This window comes from Zygosaccharomyces rouxii (genome assembly GCF_000026365.1).
Source record: "Zygosaccharomyces rouxii strain CBS732 chromosome D complete sequence".
Lineage (NCBI taxonomy): Eukaryota > Fungi > Ascomycota > Saccharomycetes > Saccharomycetales > Saccharomycetaceae > Zygosaccharomyces > Zygosaccharomyces rouxii.
Genome location: NC_012993.1, coordinates 185,436 through 213,235, shown reverse-complemented (window position 1 = coordinate 213,235; position 27,800 = coordinate 185,436). Strand labels below are relative to the sequence as shown.

Genomic DNA, 27,800 nt, shown 5'->3' with positions numbered 1-27,800 from the left:
CAACTTATCACGCCCTTGCATTCGATATGAAAATAACTTAAGAGAAGATCCAACAAAATGACGTTTACACATCTTCGAATAAAATATAGAAGGCAACTACGAATCCAATGGATTTCTTAGAATACCATGCATTGGCCGCACTTGATGCTCCCAATGAAACTTCTCAAGAATTACCGGAACCTTCATCAACGCTCAATTTATCCTCTTTCCCTACCAGTGGTACAGAGGAAGATGCATTTAAATTACCAGATCTAATCGGTGGTACCAGCAGTAACAATAACAGTAATAATAATAATAATAATAATAATATTAACAATAAAGATGAAGAAAATCGTAATCTTTACGACAAAATGACTCATTATGCCAATTTATCAATGAAAAAACTTAATATTGATGACGCTAGAGTGCCCACAATACCTACAATACCTACACGAGAAGCAAGCAGCTCTCAATTCGTTGAACCCACCAGAGCTAAATTATCACTTCCTGATAATCTTAATAATAGAAACAAACCAACAGATGCTACAGATGTAGTATTATCCAAAAAATTGTCCAAAGTACTTAACGATTATTCACTAAGCAATTACCAATCAAGATCACAATTGAGGAAATCATTACAATCACTCGAAAGAAATAGAGATAAACTAAATATTGATGAAAAACGACTGATTAATCCAGGTTATTTGGGAATTTTAGAAAGGAAATCATTAAGAAGTGATTTAGAAAATGAACTTTTAAAAGATCATTTAACGGTTTTGGAAGAGTTCAGACCAATTGTAAGAAGAATTAATCGTTGGTCCAATTCTGTGAATAATATCAAAGAAACGGGCCAACAACTGGTGGAAGAAACAGAAGCAGATCAGTCTAACGAGGATGATTCTGTTACAGATCGTGTCAACCAGTTAAGAGCTGATGCTAAATCCTTAGAATTGAAAAAACAACTTCTTATTGCATTAAGGGATCAATTCACTTTGAATCAATTAGAAGATGATATCATAGCTAATGGTGAGGTGGATTTGGAATTTTTTAAAATTGTGGATAAAGCCTTACAAATTAAAGAAAGAGCAACTTATCTATTGGCATTACCATCTTCAAGAGCCGGCAGCTCTTTAATTTCCCAAACAAATCAAACGCTAAGCTTTGTCAATAAAAAAGTTTTCAACCATTTAGTTGATTTTTTACACAATTATGAATCCAATTCTCAACTTCTAGGTGAAAGATCATTCGATCCTGATGATAAAAATTTCATATTATTTCAAAAGAGTTTAATCTACCTTTCCAATGATTTAGAACATTTTAACGAATTTTTGAAAAGAGTGACGTCCGTTAGATCGAAGAGTGTTTTAGATGAATTTCTGTCTCAATTTGATTTTAACCCTAAGGATTCAAAACCAATTTTACTATCTGCACAAGATCCCCTACGTTACATTGGTGACGTTTTAGCGAATATCCATTCTTCTATTGCAAATGAAGCAGATTTTGTCAAATCGTTGTTCAAATTCCAATTAGACGATTCCGCAATAACGGTCCCACAGTTTAACAAAGAATACTTACAAGGATTGGATGAAAAACTTTTAAACGAAACGGTACAATCCTTGGCCAATTCATGTCGGATCAGAGTGGAACAAATTGTGAATTTTGAAGAGGATCCAGTGGTCAATTTGGAAATAGCGAGACTACTAAATTTGTACCAATTGATGTTTGAAAGGAAAGGTATAAGGAGGAACAGCGCCCTTATCAGTAATTTACACAAATTGGAATGTTCAGCAAGAGGTAAAATTCCTGAATATTACGTTAAATTTTTGAAAGAACTCGCATCTTTACCCGTTGAACCAAGTGACGATTTATTACCACCGGATTGGTTATCAGAATATATTGGCAAAATTGTAGATTTATTTGAAGTTTACCAACAAGCAAATACTGAGGAAAGTCATAAAGTGATAGATTTGGCATTTTTACAAAAGGTGGTGGAAAATCCCATTAAAGACATTCTAATTAAAAGAATACAAACTGCATTCCCATTAGCCAAGAAAAACGAAACGAGTAGATTCTCTTCACTAACGATGCAAATTAATTGCTTTGATCTAATCAAAACCAGATTTCAACCGTTCACCACTACAGTTTTTGCACAGGACGATCAAGTTAGTTCGATTTTTCAGATGATTGAAAACAGATTGAATTCATTAGTTAGTCAATTGTTAGAATTACAACAGAAGCTACTGTTCGAAAATACGGGAATGGGATTGTATTATAATTTATTCAATATGATTTTTCCAGTTACTTCAGTGCAAGATGAATTAGATTATGACATGTACTTGTCGTTATGTGAAAATCCATTAATGGACCTCTCCACCATTGAGAAAAACGTCCATGAGAAGCTCAACACGTATATTCCACAAGCTCTTACAGACGTACAAGAAAACATGCTTTTCAAACTAGCGTCACCAACGATCGCAGATTATATTTGTGAAACTTGTTTCTCGACCCTGTCATTATTCTATGTGACTTTTAGAAAAGTACTAATGCATCTGTATCCCGAACAGAAGGAGTCTGTTCAGCGGTTTCTCAATTTCTCTGAACAAGAGTTTAACACTCTAGTTGGTATTGACCAAGGGAACTCAGAATAAGAATAAATAACTACCATTGAACATAATGTTAAAAACATATATACACATATCTTCCCCCCCTTATTGTACGTCTTGTTCCTTGTGAATAGCGTGTGCAGGAATCTTACCGCGACCATAACCGTTAACCTCGTAATAATCCATTGGGTAATAATCCTGATTAAATCCTATATCCCTTTGAAGCATAACGTTAGCTTCATAAGGCGTCAATAGAGGCTTATTAAATGCATACCCCCAATCGATGGATAATCTGGGGCATGCTACTTGAACAAATACATCGACGTTCTCAAACATCGAAAGCTTTTGAGGAAAAATCTCACTAAGGATAATTTTAACTACAGTTTTACCAGCCGCTGTAAGACTTTTTTCTAAATTTTGTACGGTTGCCAGATTACCTTGTCTACCTAATGCACCTAAAATCAATCCAAAAGTCTTACCCTTGCTAGCCGCTTCCACAGCGTCTGACCTCAACTTAACCAATTCCTTCTGTTCATAATACTCACGAGTAAATTTTCTGCTGTATGGATCATATCTGTAAGCCGGTATATCAGGATTATGGATCATAGCAGATTCCAAATGGAACCTACCATCACCAATGTAAACCATGGCATCAATCTGTTCCTTATTAAGTCTCTCTGAAGTACACCCCAAAACTTCACCTTTGGACAATGGCTTGATCTGAGGAGGAATTAGATACAGCATGTGATCCTCATCGTTCAACAATTTATCCTTTAAACTATGAATTGTAGGATTGAATTGAATGGTACCAAATGTTGCCAGTCGAGAACCCTTGGGGAAATTTTTCTGCAGCGTCCTCATGATGTGTTGTTCTTCAATGTTGATGGTAACGAAGATATAAAGAACTTTAATTTTAGTGACATCTATCGGTACCAAACATGAATGTGCATAATGAACAATGAAGTCACATTCCAATGCTCTAGCGGTATAATCATCAATACAACAAGCACCGTAGGAGACATCACCCATCACAACGGTTTGCACACCACAAAACTGTTCTAGAATATCACTTATCACCAGCGAATAAATCAATAGACCTTCGGGCATCTGTAGTGCTACTCTCTTAGCATTGTGCTTCTTGATATTCCAAACGGTCTTGTGAATTTCGAAATTGTAATTGGAAGGCAAAACTTTTATGGCTTCATTCAGCTCCTTATCATTCATGATTTCATCTGGAATGTGATTGATAGCCCTGCCAACACTCACCTTTGACCTTGGCTTGTGGGTAACGGCAGAAACATCTTTAGTGACCACAGATTCTTTATTACCAACAATCTTCCTAGCACCAACAAATCTTCTTTTTGGGACCGCAGGCTTCTCAGTACTCATGGGGAAATGTAGTGAGGTATACAGCTTGGAACTATGATCCTAATATTACACTCAATACTTAGTAATATTTGTATAGTGAAATTTTTCACTTCAAGCTCATCTCATCTCATCGCATAGTCTCGTTGACAAAAAACGACATACATAAATAATAATTCCGATCTTTAAGAGTATTTATATAATCCATCTCAGGTGAAAAAGGAGAAAGTGTTGTCCCATTTCAGTTATGATTACTCCCAAGTTTCGAATTACCCAGGATGATGATTTCGTCCATATAAAAGTCAATGTCTCCAGTTTACGGTTCAATGCAGCTGGACTTGAAATGGTAGTAGAGGAAAACGTATTTGTATTCCACCTGTCACCCTACTACTTGAGATTGAGGTTTCCGCATAACTTGGTTGATGATGAGAATTCAACTGCCAGATACGAATCCAAGGATGAATCCATTGATATCAAGCTGCCAAAAGAGGTGAAGGGACAATTCTTTGAAGATCTAGACGTCCCCACGAAACTGCTGGCTAGACAGGGGGATATCCTGGGTGCATCTAATGTAGAATCCGCTAGTGAAGCCCCACAAAAGGGACCCTTAATTCAAGAGGTTGGTGGTGATGACAACAACAGTGGTGACCATAGAATTGAATCTTTGGAAGAACAAGGCGAAGCTTTCAATTGGGAAATTGAGCAGAAACCTGCCGAGACTACAGACGGGATTCTCAAGACCAAATATGGATTTGACAATTTTTATGATACGATTATATCTGTTTCATTAGCTAATGGCAACGATATAAACGAATTGGATGATCCTGAACACACTGGTTCCAATGATCGTGTTAAGGAAAGACTTGAAAAAGAAAAATTGAAATTCGATGCAGAATATTATGTTTCAGAATACATGGTATATAAATATGGATCTCCTGAAGAGCTAGAAATAAATGGTATAAAAGAGGTGCTCCAAAATACACCACCTGTGGTCAAACAGTATTTGAAATGGTACAAATCCACTGAGGAAAAGAATTCGACCATGCCAATAGAGTTTTCAGATAAAGAGCAAACCCAAATGCAAAACAATATTCCTCGAAAGGAGTATCTAATTCAAGATTCTAAAACACCTTACGTAACCGTGTTAAACATTTTATTCGGTTACATCTTTGAACAAATTGAAAATGATGGTATCCATAATACTGAAAGTGCATGGACTATTGGTAGATTAGTCCCACAAATATCATTTTTGGACCAACAGCTACTGTTGGAAGAAGACCTAGGTACCGTGTCTATCATTAAAGCCGCGGTCATAACTGGTACCAGGCGATCTCTATGCTATCCACTCCACAGAAATTTTGAATTAATACTCAGAGCTTGGAATTTTGTCTATTACCTACTACGTGGTGGGCATAGGTTAATAGCTCGTTGCATACTAGACGTTCACGAAGTATTCAGATTCCATGACGTCTACTACGTTTATAACAAAATTCTGTTGGATGATCTATGTTCATGGTTCCTTTCAAAAGGCAACGAGAATGTGATTAGAAGTTTAGCAGTTGAATTAAAAAAGGAAATCGATGCGATTTCTAAGGATCAGATAGAATTCGATTGTTTAGCAGGAATTGACGAAACTACTGGCGAACCCACATGGGAAAATTTGACTTTGAAAGAAATGGAGCTAATAGCAGAACAACAATACAGAGAAAGTCAATAAGGCCCACTTTTCAACTACTATTTAATAATTTAGCCACAGAATTCACTTCTCTTGTATTGCGTACAGGACTCGGATTTCTACTACTGTTTTCACTACAAGTCTTTTCATCATGAGAATTTAGATTTGGTGACCTAGATATCCCTGGCGCCTGGGGTGGTTGCTGTGATGTATTCTGTTGCGATTGTGGCCCTTGTTGTTGCTGTTGCTGCTGCTGCTGCTGATTGGGTTTAGGTGTTTCCTGAGGTTGCTTCGATGACTCTAATATGTTTAAATCGATAACACCAAACGACGATCCCGACTTCGTACGTCTATGCTTCTTACCCACCATTCCTAATTTTTTCCAAGATCCACTATTCCCCTGCTGCTGCTGTAGCTGCAGCGGCGGTAGCTGTTGTTGTTGTTGTTGTTGTGATCGTTGTAATGACTCTTGTTGCTTTAGCCTTTGATTGGATTTTTCAGCCCTATTAAGGTTGATTATTGGTGTTGCACCAATCGGTATCTGTGGTGAAGAGTATTTGGAACCTGGCACTGAAAAATTCCTTTGGAAAACCTTGTTACCACCGGTGCTGGTATTTATATTTGTATTGTTTTCAGGCTCATTATTACTACTACGACTTGAGTGACTATGATGACTATTATCATTACTACTGTCATAATCATTATCGAATTCATCATTTCTTCTACATGGGGTAACGCGATTATCGATTTCTTCCTTCAATGCAACATTTTCATTTAATACAGCAACTGCATTGGCTCCAATTTTCGCAGGTGAATGAGCTCTATTAACATTCAATGAAGGGAAACTCATGGGTTTTGGTGGTAAATTACTCCCAGCTGGCGGGAATTTATAACTAACTGGAGGTCGACTTTGTGAACGGGGTGATTGTTCTCGTTGTTCCTCTTGTTGCCCTTGTCGTAACTGTTGTTGTAACTGTTCTGCTAACGGTGGAGAGGGATTGTTATCATTTGCGAAAATCGATGCAATGTGGTTCGCAGGAACACCCATTTCACTTGCAAGTTTAAACAATTCAATCGATTTTGCAATATTTTCCAACCGATAAAACTGTTGCTTGGTTCTTTCCTGTTCCACTTTAAATTCTAATGCTCTAACTACCGCATCCTCATTCAACCCTTGCAGATGAACTTTGGTCCCATATACAATTTCTAATATAGATGTTTGCACATCATTACTACCATTTTCATTATAATAATTTTCACCTGAATCATTATCTGTCATCCCTAATGTATTCATCTAATAGAACCGGAGATCAACTCAATTAACAATGGAAAATTGAGTAGGCAGAAAAACCGAATGAATCGAAAGGGAACAGTAACAATGGATAAATTTCTCAGCGTCTTTTAAGAAAAGAAGTTGAAGATGGAAGAGAATGATAATGACAATGGAAATAATAATAATAACAATAATAATGATATTATAAAGCCTTAATCTTCATCAGTCACATATTCAAGTGAAGAATATGAGAGTTATTCTCTAAAAAAATTGCATTATTTCCTTATCCTTTCCTCTATATTCGAAGGGGCCAATTTTTTATTTCTTAAACGGTAATACGCATGTACCGGAAATCACCCAGAAATGAGATTACCAAATATGGAAATAAGAAGGTTAAGTGACGACAATCATTTTATCGAGGGATTACCCGATAAGGATAGGAAAGTTCTTTTTTGTTTCTTTTTCCGGGCCTTACCCGTGCAAGCGGAATATCTTCTACTCCGAAGGACGTTGTGATACGATTCGAACAGGTGTAGCAAAAAAGAAAAAGATGGACTGAAGAGGGGCTGACCACATTGGGTCACTTCTTAATAAGGCATAAATGCAGAGAGGAAAAAGCGCGCTGCTAGGCACAGCTCCCCAATTGGGAAAACAAGGGGAGGGGAGATCGACGCCCTAAGGTAGGCTTATAAGGGCTGAGTAGCAAGGGCCCTTTGTTACCCTCTATGGAGACATCGGCCGACTTTAGCCATGTAAACTTCCCACTTAGCGGCTAATCTTCTTACATTGTTTTTTAAAGTTTCTTCTCTTTCTCTTGTCTATTACATATTAAATCTATTACACAGTTTCTTCTTCGAAAACCACTTGAATTGGTTTTTCCATAAATGAAGCGTGGCCGATGACGGTAACCGCAGAAGCACCAACTAACCAAAGGATAGTGGTAAATGGAGATGCTAGAAAACCTAATGGTACTGCCACGCAGGTTAATGCGGTGTACAATTGATTAACTTTGAAGGTACCAACAGGTGTAACCCAATCTTCACCGCGAAGTCTGCTAATACCTGCAACACCGAGGACAACTAGGGATATCACAAATAACAAAAGTAAATTGGTTAAAAGGCTGTAAACACTCAAGGCACCAATAATGATACCATAATTACTTTGGTAGTATTTCACGTTATAAGAAACCCTTGATTGTAATTCTGCAAAGTTTTGAGGTTTAGAGAAATTCTTGACATTAAAGAATTCTTGTGGTGGACGAACAGTTGATAATTTACTTTGTAAATTCTGGAACTCTCCCTTAATCCTTTCCGAGGATAAGTTTTCAGTAAAACGAGAGAATTGCTAAGATGAAAGAAAGCGGGAGAGTTAGTAAAAGTGATCTTTAAGAAAAGAAAAAACAACAACAACAATCAGTCGATAATATATCACATACACCTAAGGCACCTAGTTGATTCATTATCTATCTAATCTATCCTTCCTTTCACTTGGGAGTTATCGAAGTTAAAGAGTTCAAAAGTGTTTGTTGTTATTTTATACATCATGCGCAAAGTTAACGCGAAACATTCCAGAAGAAAGGCGAAGTAACAATATCACTACTCACGAAAGACCTAAGTCCTGCTTAACTAGGGCTTTACAGATCGGATGGTAGGTGTCTTTCAACTCTTGGAAGGTTTCAAGTGCCAATGGCCTATCCACCTTGTTTAACAGTCTGAAACCTGGTCTAACGAATTTCATTCTACCTACTGTTCCCAGCCATTGAGCCAACTCTTTGTAAGACCCTTCAATTCTTGATTCAACTTGAAATCTGAATTTTCTGAAAACGATTTCCGCATTCTGTGAATTAACGACCTTTTCATGGTAGATTTCTAGTAAATGTCTTGCAGCATCTGCGTGTTTAGACCAGTCTACGCTATTCTCAGATTGTACCAATGTATCTAAAAATAAGACCAATTGAACGGTACTAACTTTGTTTAAATCGTCTGGCGTAAATCCATTGTAATCACCAGATTGAGCTGCTTTAAACCATTTACCTGCCAATTCGTAGACGTCATCAGCCAATGAAGTATCAAATTTAGGTTTTGGTGGCATACCTGGTTTGTACAACCAAGTTTCCCAATCTACCGAATCTAATATCTCACGTTTATCTTGATAAAATTCGTAAAGGGTATCCAAAAATTGATAAGTGTCTAAAGATTGCTTGGCAAATTTCTGGAAATAATGTTTGACAAACGGATCAAAATTTTCGGGCCCACCTAACTTGTTCTCTAAATGGAACAACAGATTAAATCCCTTCTCGTAAGGTACGGATGAAAATGCTTCATCGGGATCACCTTTGGTACCCAAATCTTGTAACAATTTAGAGAACCTCTCAGGATCAGACATAGCATTGATAGATTCCGATAAATCGTTCCACCCAATGAGGGCGCTCAAATGACGAGCAGGCTCACCATGAAGCGCACCTACAATACGACGTTCCAAATAAACAGTCCATCCCTCATTTAACCAAAAATGATTCCATGAACAATTGGTTACCAAGTTACCTGACCATGAATGCGCCAATTCATGGGCAATCACATCTATGTTGGATTTATCATGTGCAATCAGAGTTGGTGTAGCAAAAGTCATATTAGGAGATTCCATACCACCATAGGGATAAGAATCAACATTGATCAAAACATCATATGTCCCCCATTCATAGGGGAAAACAATTTTTTCAGCAGCTTGAATGAATTTTTCCACATCACCGTCAAATTCCCATTGTGCATCCTTCAACCTAAAGGGCTCAGTATACACAGAAGAACGAGGTCCGATAGGTGCTGACTCCAAATCACCCGATGCGATACCTATCAAATAGAAGGGAATAGGTACTGGCTGTTCAAAATGGTATATTTTATTGCCATTCTGACCATCACTTGGGTCAGCGGCTATTCTCCCGGAAAACACGACAGGGTAACGCGATGCGATATTTGCCGTAATCACGGATTTAACAGAAGGAGTATCGAAACAGGGGAACAAAGAACGTGCGTGGATGGCTTCCAACTGAGAAAACACGTATGGTTTACCGGAGGTCTGTTTACCGCTGAGCCATTGTAACGCAGTACAACGTTCCGTAGTGGAAAAGTCGATCTGCAAGGAATGTTCTTCATTCTTGTCTTTAGAATATTCTAGAACCAACTGAGAACCTAATGGTTCTTGGCGTGGTTTTAGCTCCCATTGCAAATTCTTACTACCACCTAATGTGACATTGTGGATCTGTAAATATGAAGTATCGAGGCACAACCTGTTAGTTGCTTCCTCTTGGGCCTGCAAAGAACGTAATTGGTAAAGAACACTACCATTAATGATTCTTTGATCGAATGATACTTCAAGATTCAATGTTGTCTTTTGAATTTGAAATTGTTGATAATTGGAAAGTGTAGAGGGGTCGATATCTGGGCTAGTCTTGGGCCTTCTGGATTCTACTAGAGATGGTAATGTCATCTTGCGCACGAGGTTCTTTGTCGATCTCGATAGCATGTAACAATGTGTCTACTTTCTTCTTTTTTTTTATTCTCCGTATGTCTGTTTTCCGTGTGATGCTTGGCTGCATAAATGTGTCGACGATGTCCAAAGGGAGTGCTTTTTTCCTACCAGCCAAGACCACGTGACACCACCCGTAATATTACGTTACCAGCCCCTGCTGCTATTGCAATCAATGCAGGGTAACCACCTCCGGAGACACTAGCGGCTAGTTGTGCCCTTAACAGTACAGAACACATCTTCTCCACCGTACTACAAATTTGCCACATAATCACTAGCAGAACAACACTAACAAAACATGTTGCAATACACAGCGGCCAAGACACATGCGGTGGTAATGTAACTAACGTCTCGGCCCATTTTGGTATACTTTTATTCTTGTTCTTCCGACGAAGCCTCCAGCGAATCTTTTGCATCGACCGCTACGATCTCTGCTAATTCCAATAACAAGCCGTCACAGCACAATAGAGATATTTCTGTTTTCTTTATATGTTACCATTGTCATTATTATTACGATACTGCTGGGCTGGGCGGTAATTTGACGACGCGACCAGCCATTCGAGTTACGCAGCTGGCGAAGTAAATAAGGAGAAAATAAGGGAGTACATGATAGACTCTCTCGGCGGCTGCTCTCGCCCTTAAAATTAGTCGTACTTGTGGGGTTTGATCAAAAAAAAAAAAAGAATTATAAATACAGGACCAAGTCTTATTATTTCTCCCTTTTCCGGCCTTCCCTTCGGATCTGTTACGGAGTTAACGGTTCTCTTTTAATAACAAAAATCCCTTTTGGGACATTTGCTCCGCTTTAATTTCCAGATTCGGGCAGTACTCTGTTTCTGGGGCACGCAGTGACAGGGTAACAGGTGGTGGTGACGCTGAATGATCCATATATTGCCAATAGCAGCAAGCAAAGGGTGAAACGTCTTTTGCTACGACGAAACATTTGGACAAGTGTAGAGTTGCTGAAGGTCACTCAAGAAGGTATCGGTAAAAAGAAGGTTAAGGCCTTCTCATGGAGTTTGATCAGTTTCCAACAGTGCTACGTGTGTTTCGCATATGGCAAGATGTCTAACCACAATAAATTGAGGAACATTTCTGATGTGACTTCCCAGCAGAATTCGAATCTGCAACAGTTTCAAAATCTTCACACAATTAGTACGTCATCCAGTAATAGATCACAAGTGCAAGAACAGGAAGAAGACGGAGAAGAAGAAGAAGGAGAAGAACAGGAAGAAGATGGAGAGGGAGATGAACTACAACAAAGTGAAACAGCAGTACCGCAGCAGCCGCTGCATGATTCTTCATTAACAGAAAGATTGAGTGGTTCTGATTCACCCAAACAACACCTCCAAGAGCCGGTAGTTCTAACATCTGGCACGTTACAGCCGTCCCCAGCAATGCAAAAGCAAAACTCGTTGGACCATCATCACAACTACCATCAACAACAGGTGCAGGCACCCTATTTGAACAATGAATATGTCAATGGTAATGGAGCTCGTGCATCTCCGAGCAGCAGTCAACTTCCGAAATTGAGTACTTCATTTTCTCGTACGCCAAAGAGTGGTAGCGGTAGCGCTGGTGGTAGCGTTGGTGGTAGTAGTGCCATAATGACGCCTCGACGCTCTAAAAAGTCAGATCCTAGAAATCCACTGGTGGTTCTTATGCCAGCATCGGCCCAGCCAACAGAAGTCTTGGCCAGCAGATTTTCTGCTTGGAGAAGTGTTATTAGATCTATCATAACATACTTGACAGAAACCGCATCAATTCAAGATGAAATTGTAAGACAACAATTGAGATTAACGCATGCTGTACAATTCCCATTTTTTGTTGCAGAAGGTCAAAAGCCTAATTCGAATGAAGAGAAAACTGCACAAAATTTTTTCATGCCAGCAGGCTCAGGGTCAATCCAGGAATTACCATCCATTTTGAACCAATATCATGGTACTGTTGCTTCTCATGCTTCAAGAATGTCTAAAGAATTAACTAATGATGTTATTCCTCGTCTTGAAGATTTAAGAAGGGATCTATTAGTTAAAATCAAAGAGATTAAAGCGTTACAGTCAGATTTCAAAAATTCATGCTTTAAAGAATTACAGCAGACTAAAGTTGATATGAAACATTACTTAGAAGCTATCGAAGAAGCTCATCATGGTGCACCGAAACATGATCCCTATTTGGCTAAGATAGTTTTGGACAGACAGATTAGAAAACAATTAAGTGAAGAAAACTTTGTTCATGAAGCGTTTGACAATTTGGAATCTTCAGGTAGCGAATTGGAAAATGTGGTTGTTATGGAGATCCAAAATTCGTTGACTATCTATGCACGCCTTATCGGTGAAGAGTCCCAACTCGTTTTTGACATTTTATTATCAAGATTAGATGGTGGATTTCTAAGTAGAAATCCAGAATTTGAATGGAGTAATTTCATCAAGAGAGATCCAAATTTTATTGCCCCCAATTTACCAATGAGAAAACTAAAGGAAATTTCTTATAAATACCAATACGATCCTTTATCATACGAAATTCGTTCAGGTGTACTTGAAAGAAGATCTAAATTCCTTAAATCATATTCAAAGGGTTACTACGTTTTAACACCGAATTTTCTGCATGAATTTAAAACTTCTGATAGGAAAAAAGATCAAGTGCCAATGATGTCATTACCGTTAGGGGAATGTACAGTAACAGAACATTCAAAACCAGGTTCGTCCGATGATAAATTTGTATTGCACGCTAAGCAAAATGGGATTATTCATAGGGGTCATAATTGGGTTTTCAGAACTGATAATTTCGATTCTATGATGTCTTGGTTTGAAGATTTAAAAGTTTTAACTTCGTTGAATGGTCTGAAAGAGAAGAACAGATTTATCCAAGACAGACTTAATTTAACATCTGATGGCAGGCCCAAAGAGATGCTAATGGCAACTTCTCCTAGTACTGGTTTACCAAGAAATTCTACAGATAGATCTCTAAGAGGTCACATCAGTGGTTCAACAAGTGGTTATAGTGGTCCTCCTTTACAAAATGATCTTAACGGTAACCCGTCGGCCCCCCGTTTGGATAATCAAACAAACACTACTACAAATTCATCACTCCCAGATACAAATAAACTCGATATAAGTAGTGATTCAATGGGTAATGTCTACGCGTCCTCATTAGAGAATGAGACGAAGACGTAATCCAAACTATAATCATGAAAAAAAAAAAAAAAAAAAAAGAAAAAATAAAAAATTAAGAATAAAAATCGGCATACTCACAGTATATAGATATATTTATGTAAAATTACGTAATTCATTGTTATATTCCTTCTTTTTCTATCTAATCCTAGTTTACATCTCACTTACGTTTTTTGTTAGAGATAACACTGGATCTTGATTCCAGTTGTTCCAATACAAGTGACCAATCTTGATGGAATTTGAAATCTGAAAACTTGTGTAGAACACATTCTCTACCACGTTTAGAGATATCTTTCTTTTCCTTAGCGGTTAAATTGATAACTGTCACGAACAATTCACTTAAAGTTGGATATTTCTTGGCGTCAAGTAATTCATCGTAATCCGGATCACTTTGATCTTTAAAGAAAAAACCAGTTCTAGTCTCAGTAGTATTATGCTTCACTTGACATCTATGTTCCACATCCCAGGGAACCACAATATCTAAGAGGGGACCTGCAGATGCATGAACTAATGGTATTAGACCTGATGCCACGTATTCCACTACGGCAATACCGAAATGTTCATTCCACATTGCATTAATACCATACGTTGATTCACTCAAATACTTTTTGATTTGTTCGTAGGGGCAGTCGGTATGGAACTTTAATAACTCCTTAGGAATGCTTAATTCATCATGTGCCCATGAACTTAATTGACGAACATAATCTCTATCCTCTTGTGATCTTGTAGATCCAATTAATATCAAAACTGGAGCATCAAACTTGTTATTCAATGTAGCGATAAATTGGGCAAAAGATCCGATGATTAATTCATGTCTTTTCTCAGGCCTAAATTGTGCAATGACCACCACTTGATTTTTTCTCTCCCAATTATCATGCTTAAGCACTAATTTTTCAGTAGAGCATGGTGGGTATATTATACGAGGGGTCTTAGTACTCCAGATCTTTTTAATGTGGTTATTAGTCCAAGTGGAGTTCGTAACCGCTGTAGTGACGAAGGATCCGACATATCGATAACACATCATGAAAAGACTCCAATAACAGTATTTAACAGTTTTAATCAATTTGGAACCTTGTGACAATTTTAATTTGTTTAACATATCGGTAGAAATCACTGGATAATGAGTATAAGTGATAATAGGGATGTTAGTCAAATAGTGAACCACCCCATATCCAAAGGGGTACCCCATAGTATCACACCAGACATCTGGAGGACATTTGTAAAGAGCTTCTGCAGTCAATAGCGCAGATCCCAATGCTTGACCCAATAGTGTAAAATGAGGCCACATTTTACTATCAACAAATCTTCTCTTTTTTAAATAGATGAAAACGATTCTATCCTTATCCAATTCGTAATCAAATCTTTTGCTCACACTGTGCAAGATTTCTTGAGGTGTTGCATCGGTATCACCTGTATAGATGAGAGCAACGTTACCATGATTTCTCGCTAAAGTAGATTGCACAGCTTTCCAAAGAACTTTCTCACCACCACCACCTGCATTGCAGTATGGATGGAAGAATCCATAGAGTGTTCTTGGACTTGACCTCAATTGTGGTACTAAACTATTGATGAACTGTTCCCTTTGTAATTTATCAGAAACTCCAATTGATATTTGGTTATTTGAAGTTGGTCCATTGCCATATTCACAAGGTTTAGCAGCTGCCAAGATCATTTGTCTTCTAACAGAACCATGCTTCCAACCAAAATCCATTTGGACATTCTTCCGTGGCTCTACTTCAACTTTCTTCATTACATTGTTAATCCTTACTCTGTATCTAGCAGGTGGCTTTAAGAAGAGATCTGGCAATATGATTATCAGACCCCTCGTTAATCCTATTAGTATTATCGAGGTCGTAGCCAAGATGATGGCCAGCGATGACAATTCTATCATCTGGAATCCTTGTGTTATTTTAATTTTTAAATATGCACTCCATGTATTCTTACATGTTTTGAGCAAACTAAGCTACGGTGATCTCGCCTTTAATGTAACGACCCAATATGTTAAAAGTAAAACAATACTATACAATGTTATAATATGATTCATGTTGATCATTCTTTCTTAAAGGATATAAGAAAAAGGCTACCTGTCCCTCAACTCTATAACGAGCTCTAATAGAGGACCAAAATCTGCAGGTTTTAATAATTCGAATTCCTGAGCAAACAGGCAAAAATGTCTAAAGCTAGTGTTTAAAACTGTCTGTAGATTTAATTCCAAAATTTCGTTGAAGTGGTGACAATACATATGCGCATAGACTCTGAACAATCTTCTTAACATTTGTACCACATACTTGGAAATAAAATTTGATGGGAATTGACCTGACGTCTTTGCAGGGAAAATCGTTTCGTCATCAAATTGATCCTGACACCACCTCATTAGACATTCCACATATTTGGGCGCAGAAACAGCGACTGGAGGTTGTCCCTTGTGAAATGCCCATAAATATTCGTATTCATTAGTAGCAATCATTCTCGGGCACGATTGTGGTGAACAGAATTCTGTAATAGTACCATATAGCATATTAATTTGATTGTAAAAATCCACACAGTGTACAGCTAACCATTCGTTTTCATTTTCACCACGAGGCAATTTTACCGCTTGATTTAACACACCTTCGGAACCTAAGGTCATTTCCACAATTTGCTTTAAATCTTGATGACTCGTTACAGTAGTACCTTCGGTTGGCTGCAGAAAGGGCTTTTGATGTGAGGGTGTATAGTTAAAGTCTGTAACGTTACCATCGGCTCCATGTTGGTGCCCTTGTTGAGTCCTGAATTCCTGCAAAGTTGCTAAGTTATCAAGACCTGAAGGCGGTTGTTGGGAATACCTTGGAGTCTTTGTTGGTGTAGACCATGGATCAGCTACTTCACCATTGATCGGAACATTGGATAGAGGTCTGTCTTTTTGGGGTGATGGCAAAGCATCACCATGATTAGCAGTTGTATTCCATTTGAAACCTCTTGTTGATCTGATGGTTTGTCCTGGACTCAAATGGAAGTTTTGCAGAAACGACATGATATTAATATGAACTTGATCAACTTGTATTGAACCGTATAAGCAAAGAATCCTCAGATCCTTTATAAATATTATAGCTTTAACCTGTTCTTGTTACTTTGATTTGAATACTATATTATCTTTTTTTGGGTCCTTGTTGACAATATACTCTAAAGAGGAAATTTACCGGACACTCCAGTGGTCCTAACCGGACAAAGGAACTTCGCCAACTGGAAATGAGAATCTCTCAGGACATATATGTGAAAATAGTGGTATGCCTACTACAGGGCAGGATTCAACATACACACCACTCTCCATCTTAAAAGCAACCCTGGCAGCCTAAGAGTATGTGATGACGGCGGCTATTATGCGAGTTAATTAACTTGGCAAAAACTCAAAATTTATCACTTTATATGAGCCTCTTGTACCGTGTATTTATTTGTTACTTCTACCTCTATACAAGAGATATTTCGTTGGCACTGTGAGCCAACCAGATATAAATCATGTGCTATAACAACGGGTAAGGGGGATAAACCCCTCGTATTACAAACTCAGCCAACAGTGGCCTCCAATACACCAAGGAGTGTGGATTCGATACCAGCTTAAATAGTGAACAGTTTAAGAGTTTTTCAGAAGCCTGTGAGGAACTCTTCGAAAATCGCTTTCCTCTTCACTAGTCTGCTTTGTTTCCTCGGTGATCATCGGACAGTTCTCCTAGAGGTTATAAATAAAGGGGATCCTTGAAGAAACAACTTTTCCCCACGGCAACAACTACAGAACATATAAAAAAGGTTAAAGGAAGGATTCTTTTGAAAAGAAGAGAAGAAAAGCACTTAAACAGTTTTAGGTTTTATGTGTTTATAAGCATTTTCTTTTGTTTAGCATTTTCCACCTAACCACAGATGTTTAAGAGCGTAGAGTACTTTAAGACAGATAAGGATGCACCACCGGAACTTGAAGTAGAACCTAAGGCGGAATTAAAGAGTAAGAATGCAGGTAACAATAAAAGTAATAGGGAAGATGAGGAGGATGAAGATGAGGCAAGGGATAAAGTCCAAGATTTACACAAACTACCACAGTTTCAAAAGAGACCCTTAAGCGATACTCCTGTTACCAGTGGTTGGAATTCACCCACAGATGCAGTAACACCTTTAACATCCCCAGAGCCGAGCTGCACTAACCTAGTCTCATTGAATATTCCTGCTTTGCATGTCAACTCCAGGATTACTACTAATAGCACCTCTGACAACAACAACATCAACAACAACATCAACAACAATAACAACAACAACAACAACAACAACAACAACAACAACAACAACAATCCACGAACTGCTATTCATCAGCGACGCATTGATGGTACAGATTCACCTTCAAAGTTCCCTCATCCAACGAGAAGACCTACGACTATTGACGTCCCAGGTTTAACTAAATCTAAATCTTCACCAGATGGTACCATTTCTAAAGAAGATCCAGGTTCTAAATTGGTTATCGTTATGGTTGGGCTTCCAGCAACTGGTAAGTCTTTTATTACAAACAAATTGTCCAGATATTTGAACTTTTCTATGTATTACTGTAAAGTTTTCAATGTTGGTAACACTAGAAGACAATTTGCCAAAGAGCATGGATTAAATGAACAAGACTCCAATTTTTTTAGTCCAGAAAATGAAAAATACTCAAAATTAAGGGACAAGTGGGCCCTTGACACTTTAGATCAATTATTGGATTACTTGTTGGATGGTCCCGGTTCGGTTGCTGTTTTTGATGCTACTAATACGAAGAAGAAACGCAGAAGAGAAGTTTTGCAAAGGATACGGCAAAGAAGTGCTCACCTCAAAGTTCTCTTCCTAGAAAGTATTTGTTCTGATGAAAAAGTGGTAGAACGAAACATTCAATTGAAGTTATTTGGCCCCGATTATAAGGGTAAGGATCCAACTTCCTCTCTAAAGGATTTTAAAGAACGGTTATCCAATTATTTAAGAGCTTATGAACCTATTGATGATGATGAAGGTTTGCAATTCGTTAAGATGATCGATGTAGGGAAAAAAGTTATTGCATATGAGATTCAGGGGTTTTTGGCGTCCCAAACGGTTTACTACTTGTTAAATTTTAACCTTTCAGAAAGACAAATCTGGATCACCAGAAATGGAGAAAGTGAAGACAATGTTAGAGGTAGGATTGGCGGTAATTCCCACTTGACTCCTCGTGGTGAAAAATACGCGCGTGCATTAGCCAAATTTATCGATCAACAGCGGTTAATATTCAACGAAAAATTTTTAAGGGCACAACAAGAAAACAACAAGGCTACCTCTTCGACGGCTCAGTGTAACGAATTTTTTGTTTGGACTAGTATGCGTGACAGATCAGTGGAGACCAGTAGTTATTTTGACGAAGTGGACTACCCCATGAAACAGATGAGAATGCTTGATGAATTAAGTGCCGGTGATTTCGAAGGCATGGCTTATCCAGAGATTAACGAGATTCATCCCGAAGAGTTAGAGAAACGACATAAGGATAAGCTAAGGTACAGATATCCTGGTATTGGTGGTGAGTCATATATGGATGTTACGAATCGATTACGACCAGTAATTGCAGAAATTGAAAGAATTGAAGATAATGTCCTCATCATTACACACAGAGTAGTGGCACGAATTCTGTTGGGATACTTCTTAAACTTAAACAAAGATATCATCACTAATGTTGATGTCCCGCTGCATTGTGTCTACTGCCTAGAAATGAAACCCTATGGTATTGAATGGAAGTTATTCGAATACCACGAAGAAAATGATAATTTCTCAGAGGTACCAAAATCAGAAATGAATATCACAAAAGTACAAGAAAACGAATTGGTATTTCAGGAAAGAAGATATTCATTGGTGCCTACAGCGCCACCATCTGCCAGCCATCCAGGTTCGGATGGTAAAAATTCGGACAAAACTGGTGTAACTAGATCTTCATCATTCACAGCACCAGCCGACTCCGAAACGTTTTCTGGTTATGCCGCTAATGTGGCACCATCACATGGTGCAATGCCTTGTGTCGTTGAAGGCAGTGGCGGCAATTCAGTGTGTGGTAATCGGACTAGACCAACTGCTCCCAATAATACTGTGAGGTCTTCGCTTTTGGCTAATCATGATGCAGATTGCAATCCAAGACCCGCTACAACAGGAACTGTGGCACGTAATAGGTCTAACAGTGGTCATACTTTTGAAATTGATAAGCTGAGTGAGAAGCTATCTCAGTTGAGGGCAAATTTGAACGATAAAGAGAAGAGTAATGATTGAACGAATCCTTTTTTTTAATATATATAGATTTTTTTTTTTTTTTTTTTTTTTTTTTTTTTTTAAATAATCCTATCCCCATATATAATTTAAATATAACGGTGATGATAATTATCACAAATAAAAATCAAAAGGGAATAGTTTAACTGTCATTTATTAACATTTATGTATTTTCGTTAGCTTTTACTTTTCCTTCATTAAAAATTCTTATGCTGCACCATAAACTATACCAACAGCATCGACCCACTGTCCTACAGCACCATAAAATCCAAGAATCTTTTGACCAGAAGGTGGACACAACTTTGCCAAGCCACCACCTTGGTTATTACCAAATGATTCACTAACACGGCCTTGTGTGGTTAAAACTTGCACTGCGTCGATCCATGCACCACATCTCACGTTGAATCCAGCTAATGAATCACCATCCGGAATCACCACATCGCCATAACTACCAGTTTCCTTACCGAATAAAACGCTTTCACCACTAGTATCGTTGATGGACGTAGATTTAAAAGCATTTGTCAATTTGTTCATATAGGTTCTTGGAGGAATTGGGGGTTGACCGCCACTACCTTGTGTTGAGCCACTAGCGGCTGATGAACCTGTATTAAAGAAGATACGAATACCATCCAATGCAGCACCGTAGTAGACACGAACTGCAGAGACCTTAGATCCATCGAAGGGGATAATTCCCACATCAGAACCGCGCTTAGGATCACCTAATACTGGTGATTTGATACCACGAGTTCCATTGGGGAAACCGTATCTGTCCATGGCAATTGGTTCAGCTCTTATGACGGAGGGAAAGTCGTGAATTTCCAATTCAGATGCATTGACGCTTAAGATTTTGACAGTGAAATTGTCACCATGGTTACCCAGTTCATTAGGTGGGATACGTGAACGTAGATCATTCAATGACAAGACTACTTGTCTTTGAGGACCTGGACCACCAAGACTCTTGGGTAAGTATTCGATATGAGCTTTGGCTAAATCACCACAGTAAACTTCAATACAGTAAATACCAGTTTCACAGCTGATGTTACAAGATTCGTGACCAAGAGGGTAAATAGCAGGTTTTGCAGCAGTAAAATTGCCAATTCTACCCGGTCTCATAAATGATGGATCATAATAGTCTTGTGGTAAGGTGAAAGATGGATGGTATAAGAACCTTAGCAAATCCAAACGATGCCAAGTACATTCCTCACGAGGCAGAATAGGTGGTTTGGCACCGTAAGAATTGGTTCTTACTGAAAAAGCTTCCTTTGTCAAGAAAGAACGGTTTAAGACGGTATAATCTCTCAACATAACACCGTTCTCCTGATGAGGACAACCTAGAAGATGACCAATTTCATGCATGAATGCACCCAGAGTAATTTGGTAACATTCCCAATGGGTGCCACATTCACCATTATCATTAGCAACATCAGGGCTAGCTCTGGTATCATCTATCATGTAAGGTACTAATTGTTCCATACTTGGAGCCCAGGAGTAAAGACCATGAGAGCCAAAGATAGCCAATTTAACTTGATCGTCACCACCACCTAGTGCAGCATGTCCTGTAAGCATTTGACCGTCCCAATGAGCATCCATAAACATTACTGCAGCTTGTACTGGTTTTTCGCTCTGAGTGAATGGTCCACCATACTTTTTTAGTGCTCTCATAGCTAATGGGAACAATCCACCAGTATCACTACCATTGGGGTTTTGCTGGGCTAAATTATAGTCTCTAATCTGTGAAACAGTTTCATCAGCTCTCAAAACATGAATTTTGACAGTATTCCTCATTGCTTCCCTTTGTGAAAAGGTAGTATCCCAACCGTATTCTTCCACAAAATTAAACGTCCTGTTACCGAATCCATTACGCAACATCTGTTCATTAGTATATGCTTGCATCAAACGTGCACCTACTCTTAACTTCCTAATGGCTAAGTCCATCTCATTGGATCCTTCCCTTTGCCTTTGCACTTCAGGGGTATCATATTGCAATGGGGAATCCTTGGCAACGAGTAGACATAGATGCACTGGTTGATCTTGCAATAGCGGTGAATAATCAAGAATCAAATGTCTATTAACATTGGTATCAGTAACAAACGTAAATCTGTTTTCACCTGGTGTCAAGATAACCGTTGCCTTGAAATGATGTTCATTAACGGGATAGGTCAAATTGGGCAATTGTGGATGTTTTACTTGAATATTCTTGACCCCTTGACCCTTATGCACTTTACCATGAATGATTAAACATGGTGTATACAACTGATTATGGTCTTGAACGTTGAAGAATTCAATCTCTGGTGAACCTAACATGGAGAATTGGAATGGAAGATTTGGAGTTCGGGTCAAAGTAATATTTTAACACTTTCTAACGCCTCGACAGTCCTTATAAAAGATGTTCGAACAATTAAACAATAACAACCGTTTAGAATCTCAGAATCCTCCCCTATAAAAGCAATCTAAACGTTTACAGTCTCTGGAAAAGAGTTTACCACCGTAATCAGACCGTATAGTTCGAAAAAGCCCACAAAATCTCGAGGAAACGCGTTCTTTGTTCCCTTTTAATCAGATTTTTCGTTCCTAATCTCATCGTGTAGAAATTTCATTTCCCTTTACATGTTCAAAGGACAGGTGGCAAGGATCGCTTGGAAAGAAAACTTTAAGTAAACAACCAACTAAACAACTCTCAAGAGTTGAAGAATTAGAGAAGCGGAAGATCGATAAGATCGTTATAGAGTCCTCAATAAATCATGTCTCATCATAAAAAGCGTGTGTACCCAGCAGCGCAGATGCAAGGTTATGCATCTAATGGGTTCCAGCAACCTGCGCTGGTTAATGATGGTACCAGTGGTTATGGAGCACCAATGGGTTATCCAGCAGCTGGACAAGTGCCAATGGCAGCAGGTGTGCCCCCTGTAGTAGGAGCAGGTGCTCCAGTTGCCCAACCGCAACTTTTCACTCCTGTCCAACAGCAGTTAAACCAACAAATCGATCAGACAACTGCTGCTATGGGAAACGTTCAATTGCATAATGTTCCAATAGTAGATCCCAATAGTTACTACCAGGCTCCAGCTCAAGGTGTTAGCTCTCCATATATGCCAGCAGCGGGAGCTGGTGTTCCCCTAACACCTGCACCGGCAGGTGTAGCTACTGCAGCTGCAGCAGGTGTTCCCGTTAGAGGTGGTAAGCCAATGAATCAGTTGTACCCTATCGATCTATTAACTGAACTGCCACCACCAATTCACGATTTGTCATTGCCACCACCACCATTGATGGTTCCACCGGAGAAAATGTTGGTTCCAAGTGAGTGGAGTAATGCGTCTCCTGATTACATCCGTTCTACTTTGAATGCAGTCCCAAAGAGTAGTTCGCTATTGAAAAAATCAAAACTGCCATTTGCACTTGTCATTAGACCATATCAACATTTACAGGATCACATTAATCCACCACCATTGAATGAAGATGGGGTTGTTGTACGTTGTCGTCGTTGTCGTGCCTACATGTCACCATTTGTAACATTTATCGACCAAGGTAGAAGATGGAGATGTTGTTTTTGTCGACTAGCCAATGATGTTCCTATGCAATTCGACCAAACAATGGCTGGTGTTCCTGCAAATCGTTACGATAGAAATGAAGTTAAATATGCTGTCATGGAATACTTGGCTCCAAAGGAATATACCATGAGACAACCACCACCTTCTACGTATTCTTTCATCTTGGATGTGTCTCAAAATGCTATAAAGAGCGGTCTTTTGGCTACCGCCACTAGAACAATTGCCGAAATGTTAGATTCAATTCCCAACCATGATTCAAGAACAAGAATTTCCATCCTCTGTGTTGATAACAATATTCATTATTTCTCTATACCACCAGATGAAGATTCTGATCAAGTTACAATGATGGATGTGGCTGATTTAGATGAACCATTTTTCCCTAGACCAAATTCAATGGTGGTCCCTCTGAAATCGTGCCGTAACAATTTGGAGAAGGTATTGAATTTGATACCAGAGGTTTTCCAATTTAACATTATGAGTAAATTTGCCCTAGGGCCAGCTTTAAAATCTGCTTACAATTTGATTGGCGGTATTGGTGGTAAAATTATTGTGGTTTCATCTACCTTACCAAACATTGGTGTCGGAAAACTACAGAAGAGAAATGAAAGTAGCTCGGTGAACACCGCCAAGGAATCTGCACAATTGCTATCATGCCAAGATGCTTTCTACAAGTCTTTTACCATCGATTGTAGTAAAGTTCAAATTACTGTGGATACATTCTTAGCATCCGAAGATTATATGGATGTTGCTACATTGGCCAATCTGGGTCGTTACACTGGTGGTCAAACTCATTTCTACCCTGGATTCTCTGCCACTAAATTGACTGATGTTACTAAATTCACCAAAGAATTCTCTAAACACTTGTCCATGGATCTATCCTTGGAAACCGTTATGAGAGCTAGAGGTACTACAGGTGTCAGATCCAATACTTTCTACGGTCACTTCTTCAACAGATCTTCTGATTTGTGTGCATTCTCCACTATGCCCAGAGACCAATCCTACGTGTTTGAAATGTCCATCGATGATTCAATAATTGGTGATTACGCATGTATCCAGATCGGTATACTGTTATCATTGAACACTGGCCAACGTAGAATTAGGGTCATTACTATGTGCATTCCAACAACAGAATCGTTATCAGATGTCTATGCCTCTGTGGATCAATTGGCATTGACAGCTTACCACACAGAAAAGGCAGTGGAAAAGGCATTATCATCCAGTTTGCAAGACTCCAGGGAGTATTTGAACAAAGCTGTTCAAGATGTACTTGCAGTCTACAAAAAGGAAATCGTCGTTTCTAACACAGCTGGTGGTGCTCCACTAAGATTATGTGCAAATATGAGAATGTTCCCATTATTAATGCACTCATTGGCTCAGCACATGGCTTTAAGACCTGGTATTGTTCCAAGTGATCACAGAGCTGCGGCATTGAACAATTTGGAATCTATGCCATTGAAATATTTGGTCAAGAATATTTACGCCACAGTTTATTCATTGCATGATATGCCTGATGATGTCGGATTCCCCGATGAGAACGGCCAATTAATCCTACCTGAACCTATCAATGCATCTGCTTCCTTATTCGAAAGATACGGGTTATACCTAATTGACAACGGTAGTGAATTATTCCTATGGATCGGTGGTGATGCCGTTAACGAATTAATCATGGACGTCTTTGGTACACAAGATATCTTCCAGGTGCCTATCGGTAAGCAAGAATTGCCAATCGTGGAAGGTTCCGAATTTAACGAAAGAGTCAGAAATATTATTGCTAAGGTTAGGGAGCATGACGATATTATCAGTTACCAATCCCTTTACATTGTTAGAGGTGCTTCATTGAGTGAACCTGTCAATCACATTTCTGCTAGAGAAGTAGCAACTTTGAGACTTTGGGCAACCAGTACTCTGGTGGAAGACAAGGTTCTTAACAGCGAGAGTTACCGCGAATTCTTACAAAGCATGAAGATGAGGATTAGCAAATGATTGTACTAACAATATCCCAGGGACAAATGGAGGCGATACTGATCATGTACATAATCTCTAATGTTTTCTAATGGTCAGGTCTCGATATACTCACGGAATACCTTTATCTTCTAAAGATCGAAGGAGTAATAATAACAAAAAGAAAAATTAAAAACATTTGAAATTCGGAAAAGAATTATGTATCTAACTATCTACTTGGTACTATAAACGAATTATTCAATTGAAACGCTTCATGTATAATAATATTTTTGAATTATTTTCTATGCTAAAGCTCATCTCGAAGACTAGAAAAAACACCGAACAAAAGAACACCTTCTGTCAAGACTACTCATCGACAGATTAGATAACACAGAAAAGTGGATACAAAGGTCGATGTCAGATTTCAAAGTGTATGTATAGTCGCAAAAGATCAGACGTTAGTTCAAGTACTAACCTAAGTCCTATAGAGTCTCACGTAAGAATCTATACGATAGTGATGCTAGCGATGAGTCGCTGCCGAATGATAATGATCAGCAAGAAGTTTATGAGCCACCTAATAGTTTCGAAATTGTAGAGGTAGACGTTAAGAAGGATCAAGATCCAAATGATAAAACTGAATCACAATTACAGGAAGAATTTGATTTCCCACTCTTTTCTTTTGGTAATACAAATGAGAGTGCCGCCGGTGATGATGAAGTACAAGAAGACAGAGGTCGTTCAGAAGTCCCATTGATGAGAATATCGCTAAGAGAACCATCTCCAGATAGAATTGTGCAAGAGAGGCCGCGCAGTTACTATTTTGCAGAATATACGCAGGATGATCACGCAAAATTTCAACAAAGTGCCATTGGATTTGATGACATACTAAAGGAATCTCAATTAGGTGCCCATAAAGGATGGCCACAGTTCAGAGGGCGTGTACTGGATGTCAGCGAGAACAATGCCCGTATTGAACAATTAAATATCAGAGAAAGACACTGTAAAAGGAGAAGACCCGGTAAGCAGCAAAGGTTAGCTAGAAGACAAGGTGCAACTAATGTAAAACAAAGAGAGGAGAAGGAGAAAGAGATTAAAAAGATGATAAAGAAGAAATTTCATAAACGTGGTGGTAAGAAGAACAAAAAACCGGAGTTCAATCCATTGAAAGATGCTGCAGCTAAACCAAAGTTTAGAACTGAATGAAAGACATAATATTATATATAGATACACATACTAATGCATTTCAGTGGATAGAACGGAAACAGAATTCAACATTGTTTGCATATCGGCTTCATAATCCGCGTTATCGGTAGAATTAACCATAGTTTTCCTAATAGTTTGCTCGATAAATTCACGACTTCTTTGCAAAGCTTTACCCACAGGACCACCCCTTTTGTATGAAATGTCCAAATCCTTTTTAAAGCTAGTCGCTACTTGCTTCCAATAAAATTCTCTTGGCGTCAACGGTTTAGGTTTCATTTGAGATGTATATTCGTTCAGAAAATTGGTATTATCAGATTTTATATCACGTAAAAGCGATTGCACGAAGGAAATGGTATAACCTCTCTTGACAGCTATTTCCATTGCTGGTGGGAAATTTTTAACAAAATTGATTGTCTTTATCAACGCTTGTACACTTGCTTGAACGTGTGATAGCACTATTCTATGCACTGTATTGGCAAATTCTTGTAATGAAAAACTATGCAACGCCTTTAATAGAACCACGACGTTTTCTCTATTGGCATTTAAATTGTTGGTGTCTGAACACACTCGATTCAATTCTGTAGACAGATAATTGAGTAATTCTTTAGAACTGGGCCCCACGACATCAATATCAAATTTCTTAATCAACCTCAATGATTTTAGATTTGCACTTTGATTAATTCCCGATTCTAACTGTGAATGCAAGGACGCTAGTTCTAGTGCCATTTGCGAATTTAACTGTTGATTAGATTCATTAATAACCTTGATGCTATTGACCAAATGGATATAAATAAGGGCATCTCGTAGCAAAATGGAAGTCTGATGTACTTTGCTCAATACATTCTGTAATTTTTGGGCCTTTTCATATGGTTCCAATACTTCTTGTAACCTTTTGTATGACATATCCAAATAGTCTAAGCTTGGTTTGAGACCATCTCTTACCGTTGTCCTCGAAGCCTTAGTCCTGGAGATTTGATCTAATATTTGTAGTGGATTATCGTTGATCAATTTTTCAATTCTGGTATCAATTTCACCGATGTCGTAGTTGATCTTCTTGATAGGTGTGTCGATATCTAACTCTGCCGTAGAATCATCAGTATTGGTAGCCTTGATCAAGTCGTTGCCAAACCTCTGGGCATTGAACTCATTCTCTAGAAACACTTCAAAGTCCTCTAAATCTTCACTCATGATTATGGATTGATTGTATGTATTAGAGTAGTTCTGTTCAAAGCATGTTTTTAGCTCGCC

The 27,800-nt window shown here is 38.5% G+C and overlaps 14 protein-coding genes across 14 annotated transcripts; 6 read left to right on the top strand and 8 right to left on the bottom strand.

Annotated features, from left to right (window-relative positions):
• Positions 1 to 107: 107 nt before the first annotated feature.
• Positions 108 to 2,627, top strand: COG6 (Golgi transport complex subunit COG6; the record flags this gene model as incomplete). Its single annotated transcript, XM_002496504.1, has 1 exon — positions 108 to 2,627. One exon carries the CDS (start codon positions 108 to 110, stop codon positions 2,625 to 2,627), a length of 2,520 nt encoding a protein of 839 aa, XP_002496549.1.
• A 60-nt stretch (positions 2,628 to 2,687) lies between these two features.
• On the bottom strand, positions 2,688 to 3,971 carry DPH1 (2-(3-amino-3-carboxypropyl)histidine synthase; the record flags this gene model as incomplete). Its single annotated transcript, XM_002496503.1, has 1 exon — positions 2,688 to 3,971. One exon carries the CDS (start codon positions 3,969 to 3,971, stop codon positions 2,688 to 2,690), a length of 1,284 nt encoding a protein of 427 aa, XP_002496548.1.
• Positions 3,972 to 4,194: 223 nt separating this feature from the next.
• SHQ1 (Hsp90 cochaperone SHQ1) lies at positions 4,195 to 5,664 on the top strand (the record flags this gene model as incomplete). Its single annotated transcript, XM_002496502.1, has 1 exon — positions 4,195 to 5,664. The coding sequence occupies one exon, from the start codon at positions 4,195 to 4,197 to the stop codon at positions 5,662 to 5,664; it is 1,470 nt and encodes a 489-aa protein (XP_002496547.1).
• Positions 5,665 to 5,674: 10 nt separating this feature from the next.
• Positions 5,675 to 6,916, bottom strand: BOP3 (Bop3p; the record flags this gene model as incomplete). Its single annotated transcript, XM_002496501.1, has 1 exon — positions 5,675 to 6,916. The coding sequence occupies one exon, from the start codon at positions 6,914 to 6,916 to the stop codon at positions 5,675 to 5,677; it is 1,242 nt and encodes a 413-aa protein (XP_002496546.1).
• Positions 6,917 to 7,732: 816 nt separating this feature from the next.
• On the bottom strand, positions 7,733 to 8,354 carry YIP3 (Yip3p; the record flags this gene model as incomplete). The annotated part of the gene is made up of 2 exons (XM_002496500.1): positions 7,733 to 8,239; positions 8,331 to 8,354. 2 exons carry the CDS (start codon positions 8,352 to 8,354, stop codon positions 7,733 to 7,735), a joined length of 531 nt encoding a protein of 176 aa, XP_002496545.1.
• A 140-nt stretch (positions 8,355 to 8,494) lies between these two features.
• LAP2 (bifunctional aminopeptidase/epoxide hydrolase) lies at positions 8,495 to 10,414 on the bottom strand (the record flags this gene model as incomplete). The annotated part of the gene is made up of 1 exon (XM_002496499.1): positions 8,495 to 10,414. One exon carries the CDS (start codon positions 10,412 to 10,414, stop codon positions 8,495 to 8,497), a length of 1,920 nt encoding a protein of 639 aa, XP_002496544.1.
• A 1,067-nt stretch (positions 10,415 to 11,481) lies between these two features.
• ZYRO0D02552g (SLM1 family PH domain-containing protein) lies at positions 11,482 to 13,593 on the top strand (the record flags this gene model as incomplete). Its single annotated transcript, XM_002496498.1, has 1 exon — positions 11,482 to 13,593. One exon carries the CDS (start codon positions 11,482 to 11,484, stop codon positions 13,591 to 13,593), a length of 2,112 nt encoding a protein of 703 aa, XP_002496543.1.
• A 157-nt stretch (positions 13,594 to 13,750) lies between these two features.
• Positions 13,751 to 15,481, bottom strand: ALG11 (alpha-1,2-mannosyltransferase ALG11; the record flags this gene model as incomplete). Its single annotated transcript, XM_002496497.1, has 1 exon — positions 13,751 to 15,481. One exon carries the CDS (start codon positions 15,479 to 15,481, stop codon positions 13,751 to 13,753), a length of 1,731 nt encoding a protein of 576 aa, XP_002496542.1.
• Positions 15,482 to 15,670: 189 nt separating this feature from the next.
• MOB1 (Mob1p) lies at positions 15,671 to 16,603 on the bottom strand (the record flags this gene model as incomplete). The annotated part of the gene is made up of 1 exon (XM_002496496.1): positions 15,671 to 16,603. One exon carries the CDS (start codon positions 16,601 to 16,603, stop codon positions 15,671 to 15,673), a length of 933 nt encoding a protein of 310 aa, XP_002496541.1.
• An 881-nt stretch (positions 16,604 to 17,484) lies between these two features.
• Positions 17,485 to 19,866, top strand: PFK26 (6-phosphofructo-2-kinase; the record flags this gene model as incomplete). Its single annotated transcript, XM_002496495.1, has 1 exon — positions 17,485 to 19,866. The coding sequence occupies one exon, from the start codon at positions 17,485 to 17,487 to the stop codon at positions 19,864 to 19,866; it is 2,382 nt and encodes a 793-aa protein (XP_002496540.1).
• A 204-nt stretch (positions 19,867 to 20,070) lies between these two features.
• Positions 20,071 to 22,167, bottom strand: ZYRO0D02464g (putative metalloendopeptidase; the record flags this gene model as incomplete). The annotated part of the gene is made up of 1 exon (XM_002496494.1): positions 20,071 to 22,167. The coding sequence occupies one exon, from the start codon at positions 22,165 to 22,167 to the stop codon at positions 20,071 to 20,073; it is 2,097 nt and encodes a 698-aa protein (XP_002496539.1).
• Positions 22,168 to 22,604: 437 nt separating this feature from the next.
• Positions 22,605 to 25,391, top strand: ZYRO0D02442g (uncharacterized protein; the record flags this gene model as incomplete). Its single annotated transcript, XM_002496493.1, has 1 exon — positions 22,605 to 25,391. The coding sequence occupies one exon, from the start codon at positions 22,605 to 22,607 to the stop codon at positions 25,389 to 25,391; it is 2,787 nt and encodes a 928-aa protein (XP_002496538.1).
• Positions 25,392 to 25,763: 372 nt separating this feature from the next.
• Positions 25,764 to 26,552, top strand: ZYRO0D02420g (uncharacterized protein; the record flags this gene model as incomplete). Its single annotated transcript, XM_002496492.1, has 2 exons — positions 25,764 to 25,780; positions 25,838 to 26,552. The coding sequence occupies 2 exons, from the start codon at positions 25,764 to 25,766 to the stop codon at positions 26,550 to 26,552; spliced, it is 732 nt and encodes a 243-aa protein (XP_002496537.1).
• A 30-nt stretch (positions 26,553 to 26,582) lies between these two features.
• COG5 (Golgi transport complex subunit COG5) lies at positions 26,583 to 27,740 on the bottom strand (the record flags this gene model as incomplete). The annotated part of the gene is made up of 1 exon (XM_002496491.1): positions 26,583 to 27,740. The coding sequence occupies one exon, from the start codon at positions 27,738 to 27,740 to the stop codon at positions 26,583 to 26,585; it is 1,158 nt and encodes a 385-aa protein (XP_002496536.1).
• Between the last annotated feature and the right edge of the window lie 60 nt (positions 27,741 to 27,800).